Source organism: Diprion similis, chromosome 1 (assembly GCF_021155765.1).
Source record: "Diprion similis isolate iyDipSimi1 chromosome 1, iyDipSimi1.1, whole genome shotgun sequence".
In the NCBI taxonomy this organism is placed as follows: Eukaryota; Metazoa; Arthropoda; class Insecta; order Hymenoptera; family Diprionidae; genus Diprion; species Diprion similis.
The window spans coordinates 14074774-14095657 of NC_060105.1; the positions used below are offsets into that span (position 1 = coordinate 14074774).

The window sequence follows — 20884 nt, forward strand, 5'->3', positions numbered from 1 at the left end:
AAAATTTCGTATGACATTTTGAAGAGTGTAAGTTGTCTTGATTGTAGTATATTATGATTATGTATATAATTATTATCGTATACCATGTATGTATACATTTCAATATAATATATAATAATATATTTGTACTCAAGAATTCATCTCAATTGTAACAAAAAAGGATAATTCTCGTTCAAAAGAAAACTTGCTTTACGAATTTGGTATTTGGATCGAATTTCGGGATTTTGGATTTCTAATATCACCTACTTCTGAAAACTCATGCTCGAACCATTTGGTTTGTCACTTTCTGTTTTAAAAAAACAGGTTCTCATGCTGCTACTATGATTGCATTCCGAAATCAGCTCCCACTGCTGTCAACGTTCTTTTATCTCTTTTGCGCTGCCGAGTTTGTGACTAGCTCTGCCTCTGTCCTAGGGAGTTTTTACCATTACCAGCTAATTTCGGAACGCACCCTAATCTATCCTTTCTACGCTCACCGATTATGGGACAGTATAAGACTGGCTCCTTCCATGTGGTACTGTATGCTCTAAAGTTCCGATCACGGACTTAGTTCCGATATTAGCTTTCAGCAGCTTCCAAACCTACTTTCTACTTACAGCAATTGGTTTTGCTGCACACAGCAGAAGCAACTGCTGTAGAAAAAGTGCGTTCCGAAACCGCAGTGAGTAGCGCTCAAAACTCCGTAGAACCTTAGAGCATATACAGTATGGAGGAAGCGTGGCGACGGAAAACCGGCGAAAGAGAGGGACATAGTAAGACGAGTATTTCTCTCTTTCTACACCAAGAGCGTACCTATCGTAATTGAGTGCCCCAAGCACTGCAGCGATATTGTAATACAAAGAACATGTCCTAACATGCAAATGCACTAGGGGGTCAGGCGATTGAAACAAGTCGGTAAACTGTTGAGAAATATATGATTGAGTGACACAAAATTGTTGATACAAACCCTATCATAACCTAAAAAATGAGTAACGTGAAACTTACCGATGAAAACTAATAAAACCTTTTATAACATCTTGCTCAAGTTCGCACGTAGAAACATTTCCCTGTCATGATTTCATTCATTAAGGTGCCGCTGAAGTGACTTGAAAATATCAAATCGTGACGTCATAAATACGTGCAGCGCCTCTGAACGTTGAACGGTGAACTAAGGCCGCTGATTTCATTAGCTTGTTCTGTTAGATCCAACCAATGATGTCAGTTACAGATCGGAACATACTTCTTGTGGACCATAAACGGGCTGCTGTCACATGAAAAACGCGTATACGAATCGAGCCATGTTTACAAAAAAATAACTGATAGTATAAGTTTTCCCGGATAACGTGTGTGCTTTTGTACGTGTAAATCTCCCTGGCGAGGGTGAAAGAAATTGTGGAACAGTGCAATCAGTGAATATTCAACATGCGGTAGTTCCGATCGGCCATGTTTGTTGTCGCGTGATTTTATTCACTTCATCATTCTTTATTATAAACATTATCAGCGATTTGCCTGAGCAGTGACTGAGCCTTAAGGCCCCGCTGACCTGGCATGTCATATATATATTTCGTGACGTCAGAAGCGGGGAAATTGGGTGAAAACGCCTATACGAATCCTGCGATAACGAGAGTATGAATCTTACTCGAAAATATTTTAAATCGTAGCTTGAATAATAGTGTACGTGTGAATCTCAGTCACTGCTCAGGCAAATCGCTGATAATGTTTATAATAAAGAATGATGAAGTGAATAAAATCACGCGACAACAAACATGGCCGATCGGAGCTACCGCATGTTGAATATTCACTGATTGCACTGTTCCACAATTTCTTTCACCCTTGCCAGGAAGATTCACACGTACAAAAGCACACACGTTATCCGGGAAAATTTATACTATCAGTTATTTCTTTGTAAACATGGCTCGATTCGTATACGCGTTTTTCATGTGACAGCAGCCCGTTTATGGTCCACAAGAAGTATGTTCCGATCTGTAACTGACATCATTGGTTGGATCTAACAGAACAAGCCAATGAAATCAGCGGCCTTAGTTCACCGTTCAACGTTCAGAGGCGCTGCACGTATTTATGACGTCACGATTTGATATTTTCAAGTCACTTCAGCGGCACCTTAAGTATTGAAGTCTGCTATAAGCAGTGTTTATAAGCTTACAAGGTATGTTCAACAAACCCAGGGCGCCGGGGCCCTGTGCAGCGAGCGTGAGTGTTCGGGGCGCTGACGTCAGTCAACCAATCGCGAGCGTGCGAGACAGAGAAAGGTACTCGTCTTAATATTCCCCTCTCTGTGCCGTTTTCCACTTACACGAAAGGGTATACAAGGCTTCCTCCATACTGTATATGCTCTAAGCGTAGAAGAGAGGCAGAGTTACTCAGGAACTCGGTAGCGCAAAACAGAAAAGAGATTGTTGACAGCACAAAGATACAAAAAAATCTCCATACACCATTGAAAATGTCCAGCTCTAGCGACAAAATTATCGAGCTGGTAATACTGATGCCTCTGTCTTCCCTGTTCGATGGGTGCGTTCCGATATTGGCTCGCAGTGCGTCAACAATCTTTTATCTCTTTTTTGCCCCGCAGGTCGTCAGTAGGTCTGCCTCTGTTCCACGGAGACCTCAGCGCTGCCAGCTAATTTCGGAACGCATCCAATGTATAATATCCCTATGGAGAAATCCAGCTTTGACGTGGTTCACGTAGGTTCCATCTGCGTGTAATGCAGGGCTCACAATCAGGCTATACGTAATCAGAAGGAATTAAAGGGAACGAATCGAGGCAACAAAAGCAAGATAAAAAAATCCACCAACCGATAAGGAAATTAGTATATTTGTAGACAAATTTTGTCGGTCGAAATTCGTTTTTCATGCTCTACAACGTAGCTCACGTATTGAAATATCGGCAATTTTATACATTTTTTCATTATTTGAGACTTGTGACGCTGCCGACATGGTATTAGAAGACGACGAAAACACTTGGTAAGAAATTAGTTAATCTTATTTAGACGTATATGTGGTTATATTTCATACTGACATTGTGTAACGCTGATATGGACGGTGAAACTATTTATGCCATATATGAGTTCCAACGAGATCCCACCATCAAAATTGAAACATTGCACACAATATTTACATAGCCTGAAACAACTGTCTAAATGTATGTATATGTCTGTTTCGTACTTGTTAATGTGGCCGATTTCGCACTTGAATAGAAATACTGTTTTGCAAAGAATTCACAGCACCGTAAAGGTACCTGTGATGTTCTAATACTACCTGTCTAACCCAAGGATACAAGATGGTACATACATATTTTTTTCTTGCTAGATAATATGTTTACAGTACACATTTTTATATGACAGCTCATTTGCGTACAAATGTTTATCATTAGCATAGTGTAAGTAATAGAAGCCACTTAGTCAAGTCTGCAAACCTTGCAGATTGGTTCAATTCCATTAAATAATTACTGAAATGTACAAACGTTGCAACACATTGCAAACACGTTCTTAAAACCAATGTATTAATAATGGTTTCAAATTAGCACCACATTCAAACTTGTGCATGCATTTCTCTCAGAATGTATATTGAGAAACGATAGAATGTTCTCTTGATCATTGCCACTTGGCATCTTGCTCTAAATTATAAATTCGCTTATTTTCAAAGCTTACCGCATCTTAGCGCATTCCTTTTGGGTTAGTCTCGAATGGCACTGGAAAGTAATTGACTGATTGACTTGAAAACAATTATTTTACCAGGTACAAAACCTTTCGCCATTTATTGAACAATGCTAGTACTCAAATCTGCAATATAGATTGACTATTTTCTATGAACAATTAATTTAGTTATTTAACATATTGTTTATAAGTACTTATACTGCATAATTTATGCGGCACCTAGTCTCACATTTAAACATTTACAATAGGGTTTTGGAGCTTGAAGCAGCGCTTCTTGACACCGAAGCACCATCCGCCAGTGATATTTATGCCATATGCAAGGGTCAACCAGTTCCTGCAAATCTTCGACCCGACGTCTGGCAAGCTTGTTTAGATGTCACGGATCGAGGAAATCAACTTATTCATTTCAATGAAGTTTTCGATCTTCTTGAACAAAATATTCTCAGGGAAGATTGTCAACAGCTAGTTGGTGAGTTATTGATTGCTCAAGTTAAATAACAACGTCGAAAGCAGTGGTTTGAGTTATCAATCAGATTCACTAACAATGACTAACATACAGCAGCAAAATGCGGTCAGGACAATGTTATAAGTTCTTGGGAAAAAGTAATGCTCACGTGGAATTATAGGCACAAAACTGTACAGCGTCATGCTATTTACACGAAGTTCAATAAATTAACAAGACAGAAAAAGCTCACCGTGTATCGAAATCCTAGAAATATTATGGAATATTGTTAGTGTCAGAAAGTTTTCCAGTTGCACTAGAGGAGTGTAACATACAGCTTGGCTGGCGATTTTCTATTCATTAAGGCAACAATACGTTACATCATATTCGGATTCCGTGACCCTAAGAACACTTATGATCACCTTGTCAGTCCAAAATCATTACAGCGAAACTTGCGACGAGGCCAAGATAAAATTGAGCCAATTTAAAAGAATATATGTCGAGTATTCTCACTATCTCTGCGATAGGGGGGGGGGGGGGGGGGGGGGGGGCAAATCTCCCTACCACTGTACCTTTACCAACCAAGTTAGCTAACATTTCCTCTGCACAGTCACAATATTAAATCTACAGCGATATAAACAGCAAAACAAGCACATTCTTGCACAAGCTTGCAAGGATTATGGAAAAATTCATCCCATGAACTTTACCAGAGTAATGGAATGCTAAACTTTAGGGTAAACAACTAAGAGCAACTGCATTTAAATAGTTGTGTCATGGTTCTACAAAAGTAAATATAATATGCTTCTCTCACTCGCCTATAATTAATAACACATAGAACGGTGGTTTATGTCTCTTATTTTGGCTTTACTGACTTAAAATTATGGGTGTACGCTTCATTTGAAATATTATCTTTCCCATGTATTATCGTCTAGCTTTGAGAATAGTTATTAGTATTCCACACTTTTTATCGTCACACTATTTATTTCAATATGGGTGTGCAAGGTGCGTCGCCCAAACCCTTTGAAGTGTAATTGCAAGTTTGTGAGTCATCTCAGATAAATCGTTCAAAGTGCACTATGGGCGCACAATTTATCCCGGTGAAAATAAGTAAGGCGTAAATGATCTATTATTTGCATTACAGCTAAACTTGGCAACGATGATGAGGACAAAGTTTCTGTTGTGTCAGACCTAGAGTCAATACTGACGTTCTACTGTAAAAGTAGAGGAAAACAATATGAACGAGGAAACGGCTGGCTGGAATTGTTGGGTCCTTTGATTGCTCTCAAATTACCTCGATCTGCAACCTACAACTTGTTTGAAGCGATCAGGGATGTTTACATACCAAGGTAACGAAGCCATCCGCATTGCATACAAAACATAAGGTGGCATCATTTTTGCATATAACTTCATGCATTAAGTTACTTTTGTTTTCACCAGTGTAGTATGTTATTTGATTGACAAAATTATTATCTAGTTAACCATATGTGCCGATCCACCAACTTTCAGCCAGCGTTTTTAAATTCGCTTTATGACCCCCTTTAAAATTTTTCCAACATGAACTCCAAAGTGTCTACTTGTTCATCAAATAAATCATCTGACAATTAATGCTTTTATATGTTGGATATGTTTAGAAAATTCAAGATCCCTGGAATATTTATATCAATTTAATAATTATTCCACTTTCATCCCACTCTAAAAATTTTGGGATACATGCCACAATGTTTACTTTTTTATCCAAAAGAATAAAAACAATTTATTTTTTCAACACCTGTTTGGGGAGTTCAATTTTTTAAACCTGTAGAGCGTGCCTTAGGTGCCCGATTTCCGAACACCACGGTAAAACGATTTTGGTGCATGTGCACAACTAAAATACTCAATTTTCTACACTAAGGCTATCTTTGGCACATTCACAGTTTTGTGCTACTCAATTTATGTATTGTGTCATTTGGTATAAGTCACCTAATCCTAATTCTACGTGCTGGCAGTAGTATCTTCATTACTTCTTAAATCAAACTTTTCTTCACAGGTATTAGCAAAGTAGCGTGTCACGTACCACATGTGCAGATTGGCGTAATCTAATTTGTGTGATTACAGTGCCTGCCTTGGGTCATGCTGAATTCACACTAGTACTCGTGCAGTTGCAGCACTTGCCTTTGTGGCTCATGTCATAATCTTCTTATTAATCGGAAATCGCTTACTTATTGCATTTGTAACACAGTATATTATTATACCCAAGTACAGATAGAAAATATTAAAAAACGCGTGGATTGGCAGTTTCTGAGGGTCGATCTCAAAATGAATTTCATATTCGGAAAAAGTAAACTTTTACTCATAAAACACATGAAATCATGTTTCTCTTTCAGAGACAAGAAGTCCTGAAAATTCGATACTAAAGTCCAATTTCAAAACGTGATAAAATTGATCAACGTGTTTCTCGTAAATGGTAAGGCCTAGGGGCCTTAAAATTAATGGATTTTCGTCCTCATGTACACTATGACATATCTAAATTGCATCCAGATCGAAATCTCCACCACCAGAAACTCGCCAAGACTTGGTGAATCGGCCCATATATATTATAAATTTTCACAATTATCTACTTATATTTTATTTTTTCTACATGTTACTAAATATCCGTTTCAGAGGTGTTATCCATAGTTCTGTGTTGCGATTGCTGCTGCTGTATCATGAGCCAGAATTATGTTCATTCTTAGATACAAAAAGGGTGTCACCAGAAGAATATACAAAAGGATGGATAAATACGTTATTTTCTGGAGTTTGTTCGCTCCCGGCTGTCTGCACAATGTGGGATTTATACTTTATGCAAGCGGATCCCTTTTTTATGATGTTCTTATCACTTATCATGGTTGTTAATGCTAGGTAAGAATTCGTAGATTTCTATTTCATACTGCGAAGTAATTTGTTACAACATAATTCGCTTTAATTAACTATATTTCTGTAGAGACACTGTATGAATTAATGACGTCTATGTTCAGGGAACAAATTTTAAGCATGAAGGATGAGGAGAAACAGAGTATAATAAACACTTTAGCAGCAATGCCTTGTGCCTTAGAAGCTGAAGATGTTACAGACTTCTGTTCGTTGGCCCAATACTACGCTATGAAGACTCCATCTTCTTTCAAACAGGATCTGTATTCCATCATGTTCGGGGAGGGTGGCGATGAGAAGTTGATATCTCATGCGTTGTGCTTACCTGTGTCTGCCCAAGAACTCGTCGAAAATACTGTCGAAGTGCCATCTGCACCTAATGGTCCAGTCGAATCCGTCCGGTTTTTCTTAGTCGATTGTAGACCTGCTGAGCAATATAATGCTGGACATTTACCCACGGCGTTTCATTTGGACTGCAACTTGGTACGTTTATTTTACTCTAAAAAATTGAAAATTTCTTCCAGCACATATCAATCTGAAACTAGCGGCTAGATCTCGCAGCTAAACCTGCTATCGTTGATTGAAATAAGGTGGTGAAACTTGCCCTACTAAAAATGTTCATGTGTCAAATCACAAAATGTTTTGAAAGAATTCGGCGTGTAATTCAGGACAAGATTTATCTTGTAAATTGGATAAAATATATAAGCATTCACATAATAAATTACGAAAGCCCGAATCATTAGATATACTACATCAAAATTCATATAGTTCACGATATAGTTGATTATATATGATTTTTAATCTAACCCGATTCGTGTTTTCGTAACTTATCATGTGATTTCTCAAGTATTTCATCAAATTTACAAAATAAATCATGTAACAAATTACCTATTCTTTCAAAACATTATATGATTTGACATATCAACATTTTCAGTGGGGTGTTGATCAGAATTTTTTCAAATATTAATGAAAAGTAATATTTTTATAGGAGGATAAATATAAAACTTTACCACATTATCTTATTATACGCTTGGCTACTAAGTTCAGTTGCTAGTTTCAGTTTGCTTTTGATTTGAACAGATAGTTATCTTGCTAGCCACTATTGAAATTTCCTGCACGTTTGTCGCATAATTTCCATCGTAATTTGAGTTTCGAGAACTATCTAGATGACCGTGATAAAAACAAAAACACTATGTTCATGTCTCAATTGTACGAAATATACTCATATTTCTGATTAAAAGTATATTCGAAATCCGGAATCTTCCAATTCCACTTTTTTTTAGTATCATCTCTGTCAATGTATGTGAAGTTTTAACCAATCAAGCTTGAACGAAAACTCAAAATTTCTTATCTAAAACTGATTTGTGATTTTTAGTTACAAGTTAGCTTAAGGGGTAATACTACCTTTTGTATACGAAAGCAAAGGGTCGTTTTCTCCAATTTATTTTTAATAAATTAATGAACATTTTTTAAACCAATTTTTCATACATATCGATATGAGTAGTAAAGTAAAATAAAAAAAATTTCTTCATTCGTCTTAACACAAAATGGCGGTGCATTTGCAATTTTCAATCTAGAACAAAAAATGAAAAAGATTTTAAGAAACATATTAATTTTTACAAAAATGCCGTCAATTTGAAGGAAAAGTTTCCTTCAAATTGACAGAAAATTTCGCCCTGCAGGTGGTCTCCCGTGGGAAAAAAGAAATTTTCTTTCATCAGCTAGTCCACTGCTATTTTGTTTCAAAATAATTTTAAAAAAAATTTTTGTACTGCAAAACTTATATTAATATGTATGAAAAACAGGATTAAAGAATATTAATTCAGTTTGCTTAAATAAATGCAAGAAAATAGCCCTTAATATCAAGTACACAAGATAGTATTACCCCTCAATGTTATAAGTATTCTGTTGGCTTATATATATTTTTTTTCATCAGAACTCAGTAATGTGGTAATTTGAGCTTTCGATCAATCTTGATCAATCTAAATTTCACATTTTTGCTATCCAAGAATATATAGAAAAAATGAATAGTTGAATTGGGCCCTTACTCGAAATATTTGTTTGTATTCTTTGATGATAAGATTTTTTGATTTGGAAATCTAAAGAGCGAGATTAATAGCACGATTCAAACCTAAAGATGCCTATACTGACGATTATTACAGAATGTTGAAGTAATTTGAAGCAATTGCTTTGAAACGATCATATTAGTAAGGGACCAAATTGATGTAGTGCCTTGATTTAGCCACCTGGTTAATGAATCTAAAAGCACTATTCATCGCAGATGCTCCAAGAACCAGCATCATTTGCAACAGCTGTTCAAGGATTACTTCAGGCGCAAAGACAAGCCCTGGCTGTCGGTTCACAAGCCGGTGGTGAACACCTCTGCTTTCTAGGAAGCGGACGTCAAGAAGAAGACCGTTACACTCACATGGTTGTTGCATCTTTTTTGCAGAAGCATACACAGTATGTTAGTATGGTGTCATTAGGGTATCAAGGTTTGTTTATTCATTAGTTGTTGATTTCACTGCAGTATTGAATTTAAAATGATGATTGGGCATACCTGGAACATTCTGTATAGGCTTTGACGTGATGAACATTTCTATCACTATAGAAGTATATCACTATTGCTATAGTGATGTAGTGTATAAGTATATATACCCATCACTCGTGGTGATTTGTCAGAATGAGTACAGTACATGATGACCACGGTCAGGGAAAATCGGGAAATGTGAGGGGTGGGAGGGGACTGGTCGGGAAATCATAAAAATCGGGCAAAAAGCGCTGACCAAACATCTGATAAAGGCTGGGAAGAAAATTTAAAAATTCTTATATTATTATTGAAAAAAAAAAAATTTGGGCAACCAAACAAAACAGAAATGAAACTTTTCAGCATTACAGAGAGTACCGAACAGCGCTCATAATACGTATAGATCATATACGTGTGTATTAAGGTGGTCCTTATTTAGAGCTCGGACGAATTTTTTATCAGATACCCCCAAATTGATTCCAAAAAATTCAACCACTATTTCCTAATTTGTTCACAGTTTCATGCCAACTCTAATCCTTGCCTGTAGCGGGGCGGATTTCCTCGTTTAAATTACAGATGTTTGGGCTTTATTCTCAGTATACATTTTATTGTAAGAGGCAAAATATTCGAAAAAATATATTACTGCGAAATCTTAAGCATTAAGTGCTACTGCTGAAAAAAAAAGAAATTCACAGCACTATAGTCGGTAATCTAGGTGAATTGGCAAGGGTGTGACAAGTATTCTGGATTTCCTGGTATGATGATTTGAATTTTTCATGAGACAGTACCACCAATGCCCACTAAAATCTCGCAGTTGTAGAATTTTTTGAGAATGATTACTCTCACATTAAAATATATACTGAGAATGTGGCCAAAACACGGATATTGTAAACGAGGAAACCCATTCGCTTGGTGGGAGAGGTGAAAGTTAAGATAAAAATCTGAAAAAATTAGATAATTGTTTTTATATTATTTCGAGCCGATTTGGGGGTGTCTGATAGAAAATTTGCCCGAGCCTTAAATAAGAACCACCCTAATATATATATTTAGATGTGTTTTCATGTAATTTATGTTAGCGTTGTTGAATTTCCCAATAAATTTAAATTGAAATGAAATGAAGAATTGGGGGTATTTTTTAATTGGGAATTCGTAGCAGAAATGAAGACGATAAGAACTGTGGACAGAGGAAATTGATATGGTCAAGGGAAGTTAAGGAAAAGACAGGAAATTTTTTTCAAAAATAAAGTGGTCACCGTGACAGAAAAACCTCGTTTATCAGAGTTAATATGGGGAGGGCTTACCTCGGATTAGTAAAATCTGGGACAATGTGGACAACATACACAATTCAAGTCATTACAAAGTGCTCCCCTTTGTTCAAACCAAATAGCGATACAAGAGTATTTCCTACATAGGCATATCATATTGTTCCGTTTTATCCGAGGTTATCCGTATTATCCAAAGATATACCTCGGTCAATGCAGAGTGCTCGGATGAGATGGGCATCTCAAATAATGCGGAACCTCAGTTAATCGAAGATTGGATAAGCAAGGTTCAGTGCCTGTTGAGGGCCATCATCAGAAGATGAATGACTGAATCAAAATGATTCAGATGAACAGGAATTTAGTGACATCTAATCATTGTCTTTATTTATCCTAGTATCATGTAAGAAGGTAACACGAATCTCATCATGTATCTAATTTTTTAGGATTCACTCTGGCCATTTTTCATTTATTTTGTAATGAGAGCCCTCAACAATGGTTGAAACGTAAACGTGGGTTTACTTATTCTGACCTATCACCTCGAGTTCCTCTACAAACTAGGAAAGCTAAGAAATTTCAAAAAATTTCTCTCATTCTAGCAATTCATGAATATTTTGGGGATGAAGTCGTCACGAATCTAGTGGATCACAATTCGCAACACTGTTTAGTATGCAATGCTAATTTATCCGAAGCAAATTCGAATGAGTCAAGTCCAGCTAAAGTAAGAAACAACAACTCCGATATTTTTGGAAAAATTGGATTGGCAATGAAGCTAAAGAGTCAGGAAGTGAAAGGAAGACTCTTTGACTATATTGTAAATCCATCTGCAAGCGCCAATGGCAATACAGATATTCACAATAAAGATGCAGATTATACAAGAAGATTGCGAAGTAATGCTCCTGTATTTAGCATCGATGAAGATCACGATCTAGGTTAGTCAAAATTAAAAGTACCATATTTTTCAATCATTTATTTAAGTCAGCCACTCCTGAATTGTAAATGAATAACATTCATTAATGAAGTGTACTTTTTTGTGTTACGAAGAAATGCATTTTTTTTTAGATATGACGATGACAAACCATGAGAGCGAAGAGCCTGTTGAAGTGGTGTCAATCCAGCAATGGTTGAAAGACCCCAAATTATTGCATTCCTTCAAATGTCAAGAAGTAAAAGTTAACGGCTATGTATACGAAAGGTAAAACAATACTTTATTATATTCAAAACACTCTTCCCTTTTTCTATTTGCGGGTAAATGTTATACAAAATTTTGCGTTTTGTTTGCGTAGAATTTAACTGATAGAAATCCCTTATTTCGTTATTCTAGTATATTTGCTTTGGATGAAGCGTTACGTTAATCATATATACGAGTCATTTTGCGTCACACTGATTAGTGGATGGACTGGTTGAGGTGAGTGGATGAAATGTATAAAACAGCGGTTCAAGCTTGAAGCTACTAGGTCGCTTAAACAGATTTATCAGTTAATTCAAACAAGTCGATCGCTGCATCCTACAGTTTCCAGGATAGAATTGGGAGTGAGTTAAAGAGGATCGGCAAGAAAATTAAGCCAGGAAACTACTGGGATAGAGTCAATCGAATCTATGTTGATTTCTGACTGTGTAGCCACAGTACCGAACACAGCAAAGGATATTGCGTATTGATCAGGAACGGCTGAGATACCCAGTCAGTATATGGTTGACATGTTTAGTCCACACACCTTTGCTGATGGTTAGAATAGCATTGGATTCGAGAGATCATGTGCGACACGTACTACACAAATATTTTCTTGAAGTTTTGTCAAAATTAGAAACCTAACGGTGATGTCTAGCCACTAAAATATGACGTGAAATGACTTATATAATATATTCTGCTGCTTTAAGTTTCTCAAGAACCTGAAACTCATTAATCTATGATTATTTTACAGTCAACTTCTGGTTATGGACACCCATCTCATTGTTCTCAGAGAGATTTCAGGAAGAAAAGGTGCGGCACATGTGATTGTTAAACGGCCATTATCAAGTATTGTTAAGATAACTTCGAGAAAACGACATCCCGACTTGATCACATTTAAATATGGCAGCACACAAAATGATACGTTACTTATCTCAGATATGGATAGGTTTCTTATTCCAAATGCCAGCGAAGCAACAAAATTAATTTCGGAGCAAATATTGAAACAATTGAAGACTCTTGAGTTACATTCACCGGCTTAGTTTGCAGTGTACTGTGTAATGGGGATTCATTATTTATTTCATAAATTTAATGCTATTCTTATTGTTATTATTATTACTTTATATAGAGTCCCATTTGTAACAATCGTTCACTATTTATTCCAGAAAATTGTGAAATTTTATAAATCTTTAAAATTGAAATTGATGTATAGATTGTTACGTAAATATTGATTGATAGTATAATAAAGTGTAATTTGATAATTGACATATACATTTGTGGCAACCAGTCGATGATATCCGAGTAATGAATAACAACGTTACAAGTATTCGTGTACTTACTTCGCTCTATTTTCAACTCAATTAAAAAGGAAAAAATACTGGACAAAGTTTAACGATTTGTAATGCGCGAGGCGATTTCTACCAGGCGATTAATGCTTTATATCAGGTCTTTATTGTACACTCCCCTAACATATGTGATGATATGTAAAGTAATCGTTCCAAATGTTACTTATAAATTGACTTTTTAATCCTTAGTTATGAAATTGATATCTAATTGCGTCATTTTGTATTTTTTGGCATTTCCGACCAATTTTGTTCACAAAAAAAATTATAATTGTGCATTTTTCTAACGTAATATATTTTTTCTGTGTTATACTTCTAATGTCATTATATAAAGAAAGAAGATGCAAGAATTTTAGTTACAAATTTGTTTATAATTTTGTGTGACTATCATAGTTTGCCCACAAATCTGTTACGTGGATATAATAGTTTCATATAACATTAACAGTCAAACAACTTACGATGTTTTGTTGAATTTTATTGGATGTTGAATCTACCTCGTATCAGTAAAAGAACGTTTCTGCTTTAATTTTGACTCCACTTACAAAAAAAAAAACCTATTTTAATTTAGTGGTTGTTCGAATTGATTAGAAGTAGCCGTATTAAAATGATCAATTTATATTTAAGTATAAGGGAAATTGAATATTAGAGGCAATTGTTGTGCAAATTTTACAACAAATTGATAGTATACTTTCGAAACCAAAGCATACCAATATAAACATGAGTTTTTTTTTTAATTAATGTCACTCTAAGATGTGTGTTCATATTTACTAAATAATAGAAGGTTATCGAACGATTACAAAATTTCTTGGCATCACATCAGTAATGGAGAACCTCGAGTTCATAGTTATGTTAAGCAGTATAATGATACTCAACATGCTTCATGGGTTACTTTTGATTAATGATGTTTGAAAATATTTCAAATTTTTTACCCCAACCTTAGTCACATTTTTTTGTTCTTAATCCATGTACCTCTGATATTTGCAGTTAGTTTGAAGAAACTAAACAAGGTCGAATATTGTATTTACGTCCAAGTCTTCTACTCTTTCTCGAATCTTTCTCGAATCTTTCTCACTCAGCTTTGTCAGATATCAGTACCTACTATTATTGAAACAAAAAAAATCAAGATTCTAATCATGGCAAAGAGATTCTAGCGAGAACTTGGAAAATCCAAGTGAAGTGCCACAAAAATTTTTAGTGAATTGAGAAATAGCTGTGATTTAGATCACTGTTATTCAAAAATAGCTCCATCGTTCAACTCTAAGACATTTGTTTCCTCACTGAATCCTAATATGTCACTGGACATTCTGCTTGGCGAAGAATTCTCCCGAAATAAAAAATTCATCATCAAATTCATGCAAACGCAATCAGATATCTGCTGAAATACTATCCGAGGAAAATAATTAGTTTACAATAATTCTGTGTTTTCTATCTATATTATCTAAGTTTTACATGGAGATATGTTACCTAATTGTGATCTTGCTGGCTTAGTGAATTGTAAGTCCAATTTTTCAAGAATTCAAGTATCTACGTACCAAGTGTTGTTTAAACGCAATGTGTTCCATGAAACGAAGAGAGAGCAGTTTTCAAAAAAATTCACTTGAAACTTGAGAATTAGAGTATCTTCACGTTTTTCATTCGTCAGCTTTAATGTGTCAAATTTTTTGAGATACGATTGAGTCGTACAAAAAATCGAAAAAAGTAGAATTCGTAAATAATATTACTTTTCAAGTTTGAACTTGAAGGCATGAAAAAAATTAATTAGTTTTTAGGAATTTGTATTGCAGTTGTATAATATGTGTTGATTATTTAAATTCACAACATTCTATCATTCGCAACATACATCTAATGTAGTACTTACTTGACTTCGTCTTAAATATTAATAATAATGATAATAATAATAAATTATTACCATGATTATTACTTATCAATCGAAGGTGTAAAACTTTCACAATCGTGATATAAATTAAATATTACAAGTAAAATGGTTTCAATTATGTGTTTGAGCTTAATTTTTTAGTTTCAATATTAATGTTTTATGAAATGAAATTTTCATCAAAATTGCGTACGGCACATCCTAACCGCCAGAGGTGAATGTTTATAAATTATAAATATATTTATCAAATATCGATTTGCATTGTGTTAAATATATTATATGAGACATAGAAGGATTACCTCGTAGGTTTTAGTTATGAAAAAATTTACTATAGCTCGTTATCATGACTAACCACATATTTACATGATGAGTATAGATGTAATATAAAGTATATGTAATTATAGTAATAAAATATTAATACCTATCAATGTAAATTGCCTTTCTATAACTCTACGCTTATTAATACTCGCATATCTATTTCGTTATTAGTTGTAAAATATCGATGCTAGTTAGAGAAGATATTTGTTTAAATTGTGAAACGACTACTTTCGAGTGGACATCATTTGGACACAGTCCATTAGCCCACAGCACTTTCGTACACCATTCATACATGGCATGTTGTCATGGCTGTTTGCATACAACAATTTTAGCAATAGCACATAGCACGTTTGCACAGAGAAACTTCAATGTGTGTACACAGCAATATTGCACACAAAACTCCTGCCGATAACAGTCATTTTGGTGCCAAAAATGATGAATAGGATTCTGCGTCAAAAATTGGGTAGATTTCAGCTATAGTACACTGGACAACAGAACCTGTGTAAAGAAATGTCATGCCTTCAATAATATGACAATGGATCACAGATTTCACTGAAACTTCCAGGGATGTTGTTTTGGCCCAAAATATGTTCACCTGATCCGAATGTCTAATAATCTCTTTTATCAGGATACAAATATGAATGACAGAACATAATGAAGTTTTCAGAATATTACAGGAAAATTCAATTAATAAGTTCTACATGAAAAATGGGACATTTTTTTTCTCATTAAAAGTAGATTCTCATCCAAAAAAAATTGCAGAAAAGGCGAGGAACATGTGTCGCAATAGTTTTATATTTCTTTAGTGCATCACATTAGTGTTTGTCTGAATATTTTTGTTTTTAATGTTTGACAATACTTCTTTCAGTCGTAAAATATCGATGTGTTCCTAGATCATAAAATAAAGTGAGCGGCATGTAAAAGGTGGTATAAATAGCAAGTATTCCTATATTTCATACAACATTGTTTTACACGGTATCAGCACTCAACATTCCCTTGACATAATTTTGTATCACAGTCACGACGGTAGTAAAAACAAATCATTTAAAAAGATCAGTAGGAAACGGCCAAAAGTAAAATAATTTCTGTTTCATAAATTCTACAATTCGTCGTTGCTGCTCAGCAACAATATCTTGTTTAAACAATTTATTGACCATTTATGGGCTTTATTATTATTCAAATTTAATTTTCTTACCGTCTTTGTTGTGGTTGATTTTTTTCAGATTTTTACCTTATCATAAAGTATTCAATATCGCTAACGAGACTCACTTTTGGTTGAGAATGTATAGCCAATTCATCCTTAACGACATGTAGCAGTCGTACCTTTACCGACCGAGCAAACTTATTTTTTTTTTTTTATAATTAATAAACGAACAAACGGAAATCAAAGCGAAATCGAGGAAGGTTACTCATATCCCAAAAATCGTTAAAAAAAAAATGTGTATTTTTTGACACGTGTTACTATTCCCACACTCCCGCATTTCAGGGACCAAAAAGCGCATAGCTGAGGCACCTTCCGCCATTCGGGGAAAAATAAGGAGTAAAATGAGGCATCGTGAGATTGTTTTCATGCAATATTGAGGCCAGGCAATGAGAACGAGGTAGGACTGCTACATGCTGGTTAACGTGCTGTGTTTGACTCGCATGTTGAGTTACTATAATTGTAGTGCTGGACGCATTTAGAACATACCATGTTTTGCCGACAAAATTGATATCAGAATGGGTTAATAAAGGTTTTTATTGCATTTACCTATATAAAGACGTAAAAATAAAAAAATGTATTTCTTATACAGCAATTTAGTACAAAACTAAACTCTCTCCCACCCAGCAATACACCAGAAGAACACTACGATCAGAAGTTCGATCGTGACTTCGGTTATGGGGGTCGTTATGCATATTTACATTGTACCACGGACTTTTCCCAAATCCGTGCATTGCACAAACACGAGCACCGGCACTCGGGGCAAAAATCTTACATCAATGTTGCAAATCTTGTCGGCAAAACATGATGCTAACAAAGCGTACCTGGCACCACAAGTAACACAGTAGGGTATAACTGGTATAAGTAAAACACAGTGCACGGCTTCAGTTACTCACAATCTTAGTCAACGCATAAAACAATCTTTAGTCGATGCATGCATTCGCAATCAGTTCGCACGTCGGCGTTAACGCCAGTCCGTGCTGCGCTACTCAGAGTCTACAAAATATGCGTTGTCGCAACCACTGATTATTGTATCTCTGTGGTCGTAAAAGACCGCAACTACAGAGTTCCACCCTCCGATACTCTCCGCAGTCGCAACATTTAGTGCTAGGTGATATTGTGAAATGATCTGGCTTAAATAACTAGAAACTTGAAATACGCTCACGTTTTGAAGATGGTGAACATAAATTGTCAGGAACTTTTTCCATCGCGATGGTGTGTCGTCATATTCATTTCCTATATGACACTGTTCGTTAATCAAGGTACGTTATTTGAGGTTAAGTTGTCCGCGGTTTTGTTGATTCTCGTTTTAAAGTTCTATATTGATTTCTAACATTTAGGCGTTAAAATCTGACTATAAGAGAAGGAAAAATATTAAAATTTCATTCACACTGTCTGGAAATACAAATATAAATCCCGGCTTATTCATTTCTTTCATTTATACTGGAATCTTTTTTAAAGCTATTAGAGCCCCTTCACAAAAGACGTTAATTTTCGAATTTTTTATCTAATCAGCACGTCAAATGAACCTTTTATAAAAATTCTTTCGCAAACTGGCTTCTTTTTCGCAAAAGAACACTCCTGTAGTTACATTATTTATTGTTAATTGACGTGCATGAAGTTCTAAATGCATATTACACCAAAAATATAAACTAGTACATATATTAAACCAAGGTAGTCGTTTCGTTAAACTTTTTCATGCAAATTGATAAATCTGTAATTTACTATATCACATAGCTTATCAACAAATAGCTTATCAACAACATAGCTTGCTTGGTACAGGATGCTTGAATTATCATTTAAGTGATTGTTCAGAACTTGAAGCACATACATGATAACTAAGTGAGAAGAGCACTGGTTGTAGTGAAAATTTCAGCTCTAAAGGGGTTATTAAAATAACTGTTGTTATGCTTATAAAACAATTAACTTGTCAGTTATTATTCAGTTTATAATGATTGATTAGTAGTTCATAAATTTTTCAGGAATCTTAGTAACATGGTCTCAAACCGAAGGAAATTCGTACAAATACAATACTGTCACTGTGGTAACAATGACGGAGATACTAAAGCTGATTTTATCAATTGGATCTTACTGTAGAGAGTAAGTAAAGACATATATGTCTCTGACTTTTCCATCGAACAAATTTGATAAAAAGTTGAAGTTATCATGGTCAAGAGGATGCTATAATTAGTCTTTACCTACCATGTCAAATTACACCTATTTTAACTATTATCAAAGCCTGCGCCTCACTAATGTGGAATTGCTGTGGTCAGTGTAATTCTCCATGCAATGCTGAATATAACAACCAAAACAAAGTTTTTCGTTTTGTGCAACCATGATGCCAGGAAATGTATTTTTGTAATTGAATTCCCATTTATTATAGCAATACATTTCCTGGCCTTATGTTTGCTTTAAACGAAAGTTTTTTGATACGCTTGTTCAGTATTGTATGCAAAATTGTATTGATTATGAAATTTTCACACTAGTGCTGCATGGGCTTTGACAATGTTAAAAAAAATGACATTCAACCGATTCAGTAAAGATACAGCATCTTTTTAACATTGAGTCAAGATTAAAATCAAATGTATAAGTCAGTGCAATATTTGGCTTAAGGATGTACGGAACATATTTCAAAATACTAAAAATATTTTGAAACTTCATTGATGCAAAAAAAAATATTCATTGACTTGTTTTTATACACTATACAAGTTGACTGTACAAAGCCATGTACTGTGTTATAATCAACTAAAAACATCATTCTCGCGTAGGTCATGTAAATTTATTTAAAAAAATGGTACATATTGAAGCAAAAACACATAGGTATTAATATATTAATATTTCTTAGAAATTGTACAATTTGAAATATTAACTGGCACGTCGTAAATTATAAGCTGAATTATTAGTCACTCTTTTCAAATTCCAAGTAGAAATATTAGTTATTACTGTGATTGAAGTACATTTAAAAACAATCTTATCGTTTACAACAAAATTGTACAGGATACAAAATTACATGTGTTGTGGAATTTTAACAGTACAAATTTATTGTCGTTTGTTGAGTTTTATACATTCGATTCTTGATTGTGATTGATGAATGGATATAGTATTGGAGTTTCATATTGGTGTTGTCGCAGTCCTCTAAAGCCAATTAGCCACCTCCTGCTGAAGTGAAATCCTTGTAGGCTTGTGATTTGTTACAATCGGTTTTTCATCGAATTTCCGAATGAGAATCTGAGTAATTTCATCACCCACATTTTTTACGGATCTCTCGAAGGCAACTCAATCGTGACTTGAGCATAAACCATTTTTTTTCGTATCGCAATAACAATTGAACCTTTCAGATGATCCAATTTTTTTTTAAATTGTCTGGCATCCTTATCTCAAGCCAAGAATATAATTTGATCAATTTAAGACTTTGCTCTACCGATAAGATTTCGTTGGGTTAACTTGAGTGATTTCAGAATTTTATGCACAATTTTAATACCGTTACCCATCAGTTGCTTCTCGAATAATAGCCAATGTATTAATAAAATCGCAAACTGTTTTTTGAAATTCTTCTAAGGTAGTTCTAAAGCAACTCCGTTAGTCAAAGTAAAGTCCAAAAAAATACACAATATCGTACAAACTTTTTAGAGACATTTTAAGGCCGGCGTCTCATAGTTTGAAATCCGTTCTGTTGTGACGTCGCTACGGCCGTTTCCAACGAATCCAGATGTTAGGCACTAGATTCAATCATGAAGGCACAGCTAGACGCACCGTCAGAAGCTTTGGGTCATCAAGTACAAACTAACGATAAGCATTGAAATACAGTGGACAGTGGATGTTCAATCGCGCTTTTCAGAAAAACCAGGAAAGGGATAGCCGTTGGATTATTGAAATAAAAATTATCTTACGTTTTGATGTGACTTGAACTTGGTAAACCGATGAGCCGATGTGATGATAAGGGGTTTAGAGAAGTAACTGATTTTACATGTACTGAATATTTGACTCAAACAGGACTTATTTAATCATTAGAAATACGAGGAGCAATTGAGCTTTTAGTATAATGGAATCAAAGGAATAATCAGGTTCGCTAGTTATTTGAAAAGAGTAACGTCGTAACGGAATTCAAGATGCTAGAAGAGTATACAACGAGACTATACTGACAAGGGGGCCACCAAAGTTCTCAATAACGCATTTTAATGGGCTTCAGGTATATTGAAGGGGGCAGAGGGGTG

General features: G+C 35.0%; 2 protein-coding genes across 2 annotated transcripts in view; both read left to right on the forward strand.

The window, feature by feature from the left end:
* Window positions 1-2677: 2677 nt before the first annotated feature.
* Window positions 2678-13199, forward strand: LOC124404155 (TBC1 domain family member 23). Its single transcript, XM_046878065.1, has 9 exons — window positions 2678-2961; window positions 3902-4122; window positions 5237-5441; window positions 6736-6972; window positions 7089-7464; window positions 9263-9476; window positions 11367-11699; window positions 11830-11962; window positions 12690-13199. Exons 1-9 carry the CDS (start codon window positions 2933-2935, stop codon window positions 12976-12978), a joined length of 2037 nt encoding a protein of 678 aa, XP_046734021.1. The 5' UTR covers window positions 2678-2932; the 3' UTR covers window positions 12979-13199.
* A 4542-nt stretch (window positions 13200-17741) lies between these two features.
* LOC124404184 (UDP-galactose transporter senju) overlaps window positions 17742-20884 on the forward strand; it is a 33842-nt gene continuing 30699 nt past the window's right edge. The window contains exons 1-2 of the mRNA XM_046878126.1: window positions 17742-17932; window positions 18653-18770. Coding sequence (XP_046734082.1) covers window positions 17845-17932; window positions 18653-18770 — 206 coding nt within the window. The 5' untranslated portion in view covers window positions 17742-17844. The remainder of the gene's footprint in view (window positions 17933-18652; window positions 18771-20884) is intronic.

Excerpts from the sequence above, each read along its gene's own strand:
- LOC124404155 (XM_046878065.1), top strand. The coding sequence starts at position 2,933 with ATGGTATTAGAAGACGACGAAAACACTTG. Across the intron at positions 2,962-3,901 it reads GAAGACGACGAAAACACTTG|GGTTTTGGAGCTTGAAGCAG; the intron begins GTAAGAAATTAG and ends CATTTACAATAG. Across the intron at positions 4,123-5,236 it reads AGATTGTCAACAGCTAGTTG|CTAAACTTGGCAACGATGAT; the intron begins GTGAGTTATTGA and ends TTTGCATTACAG.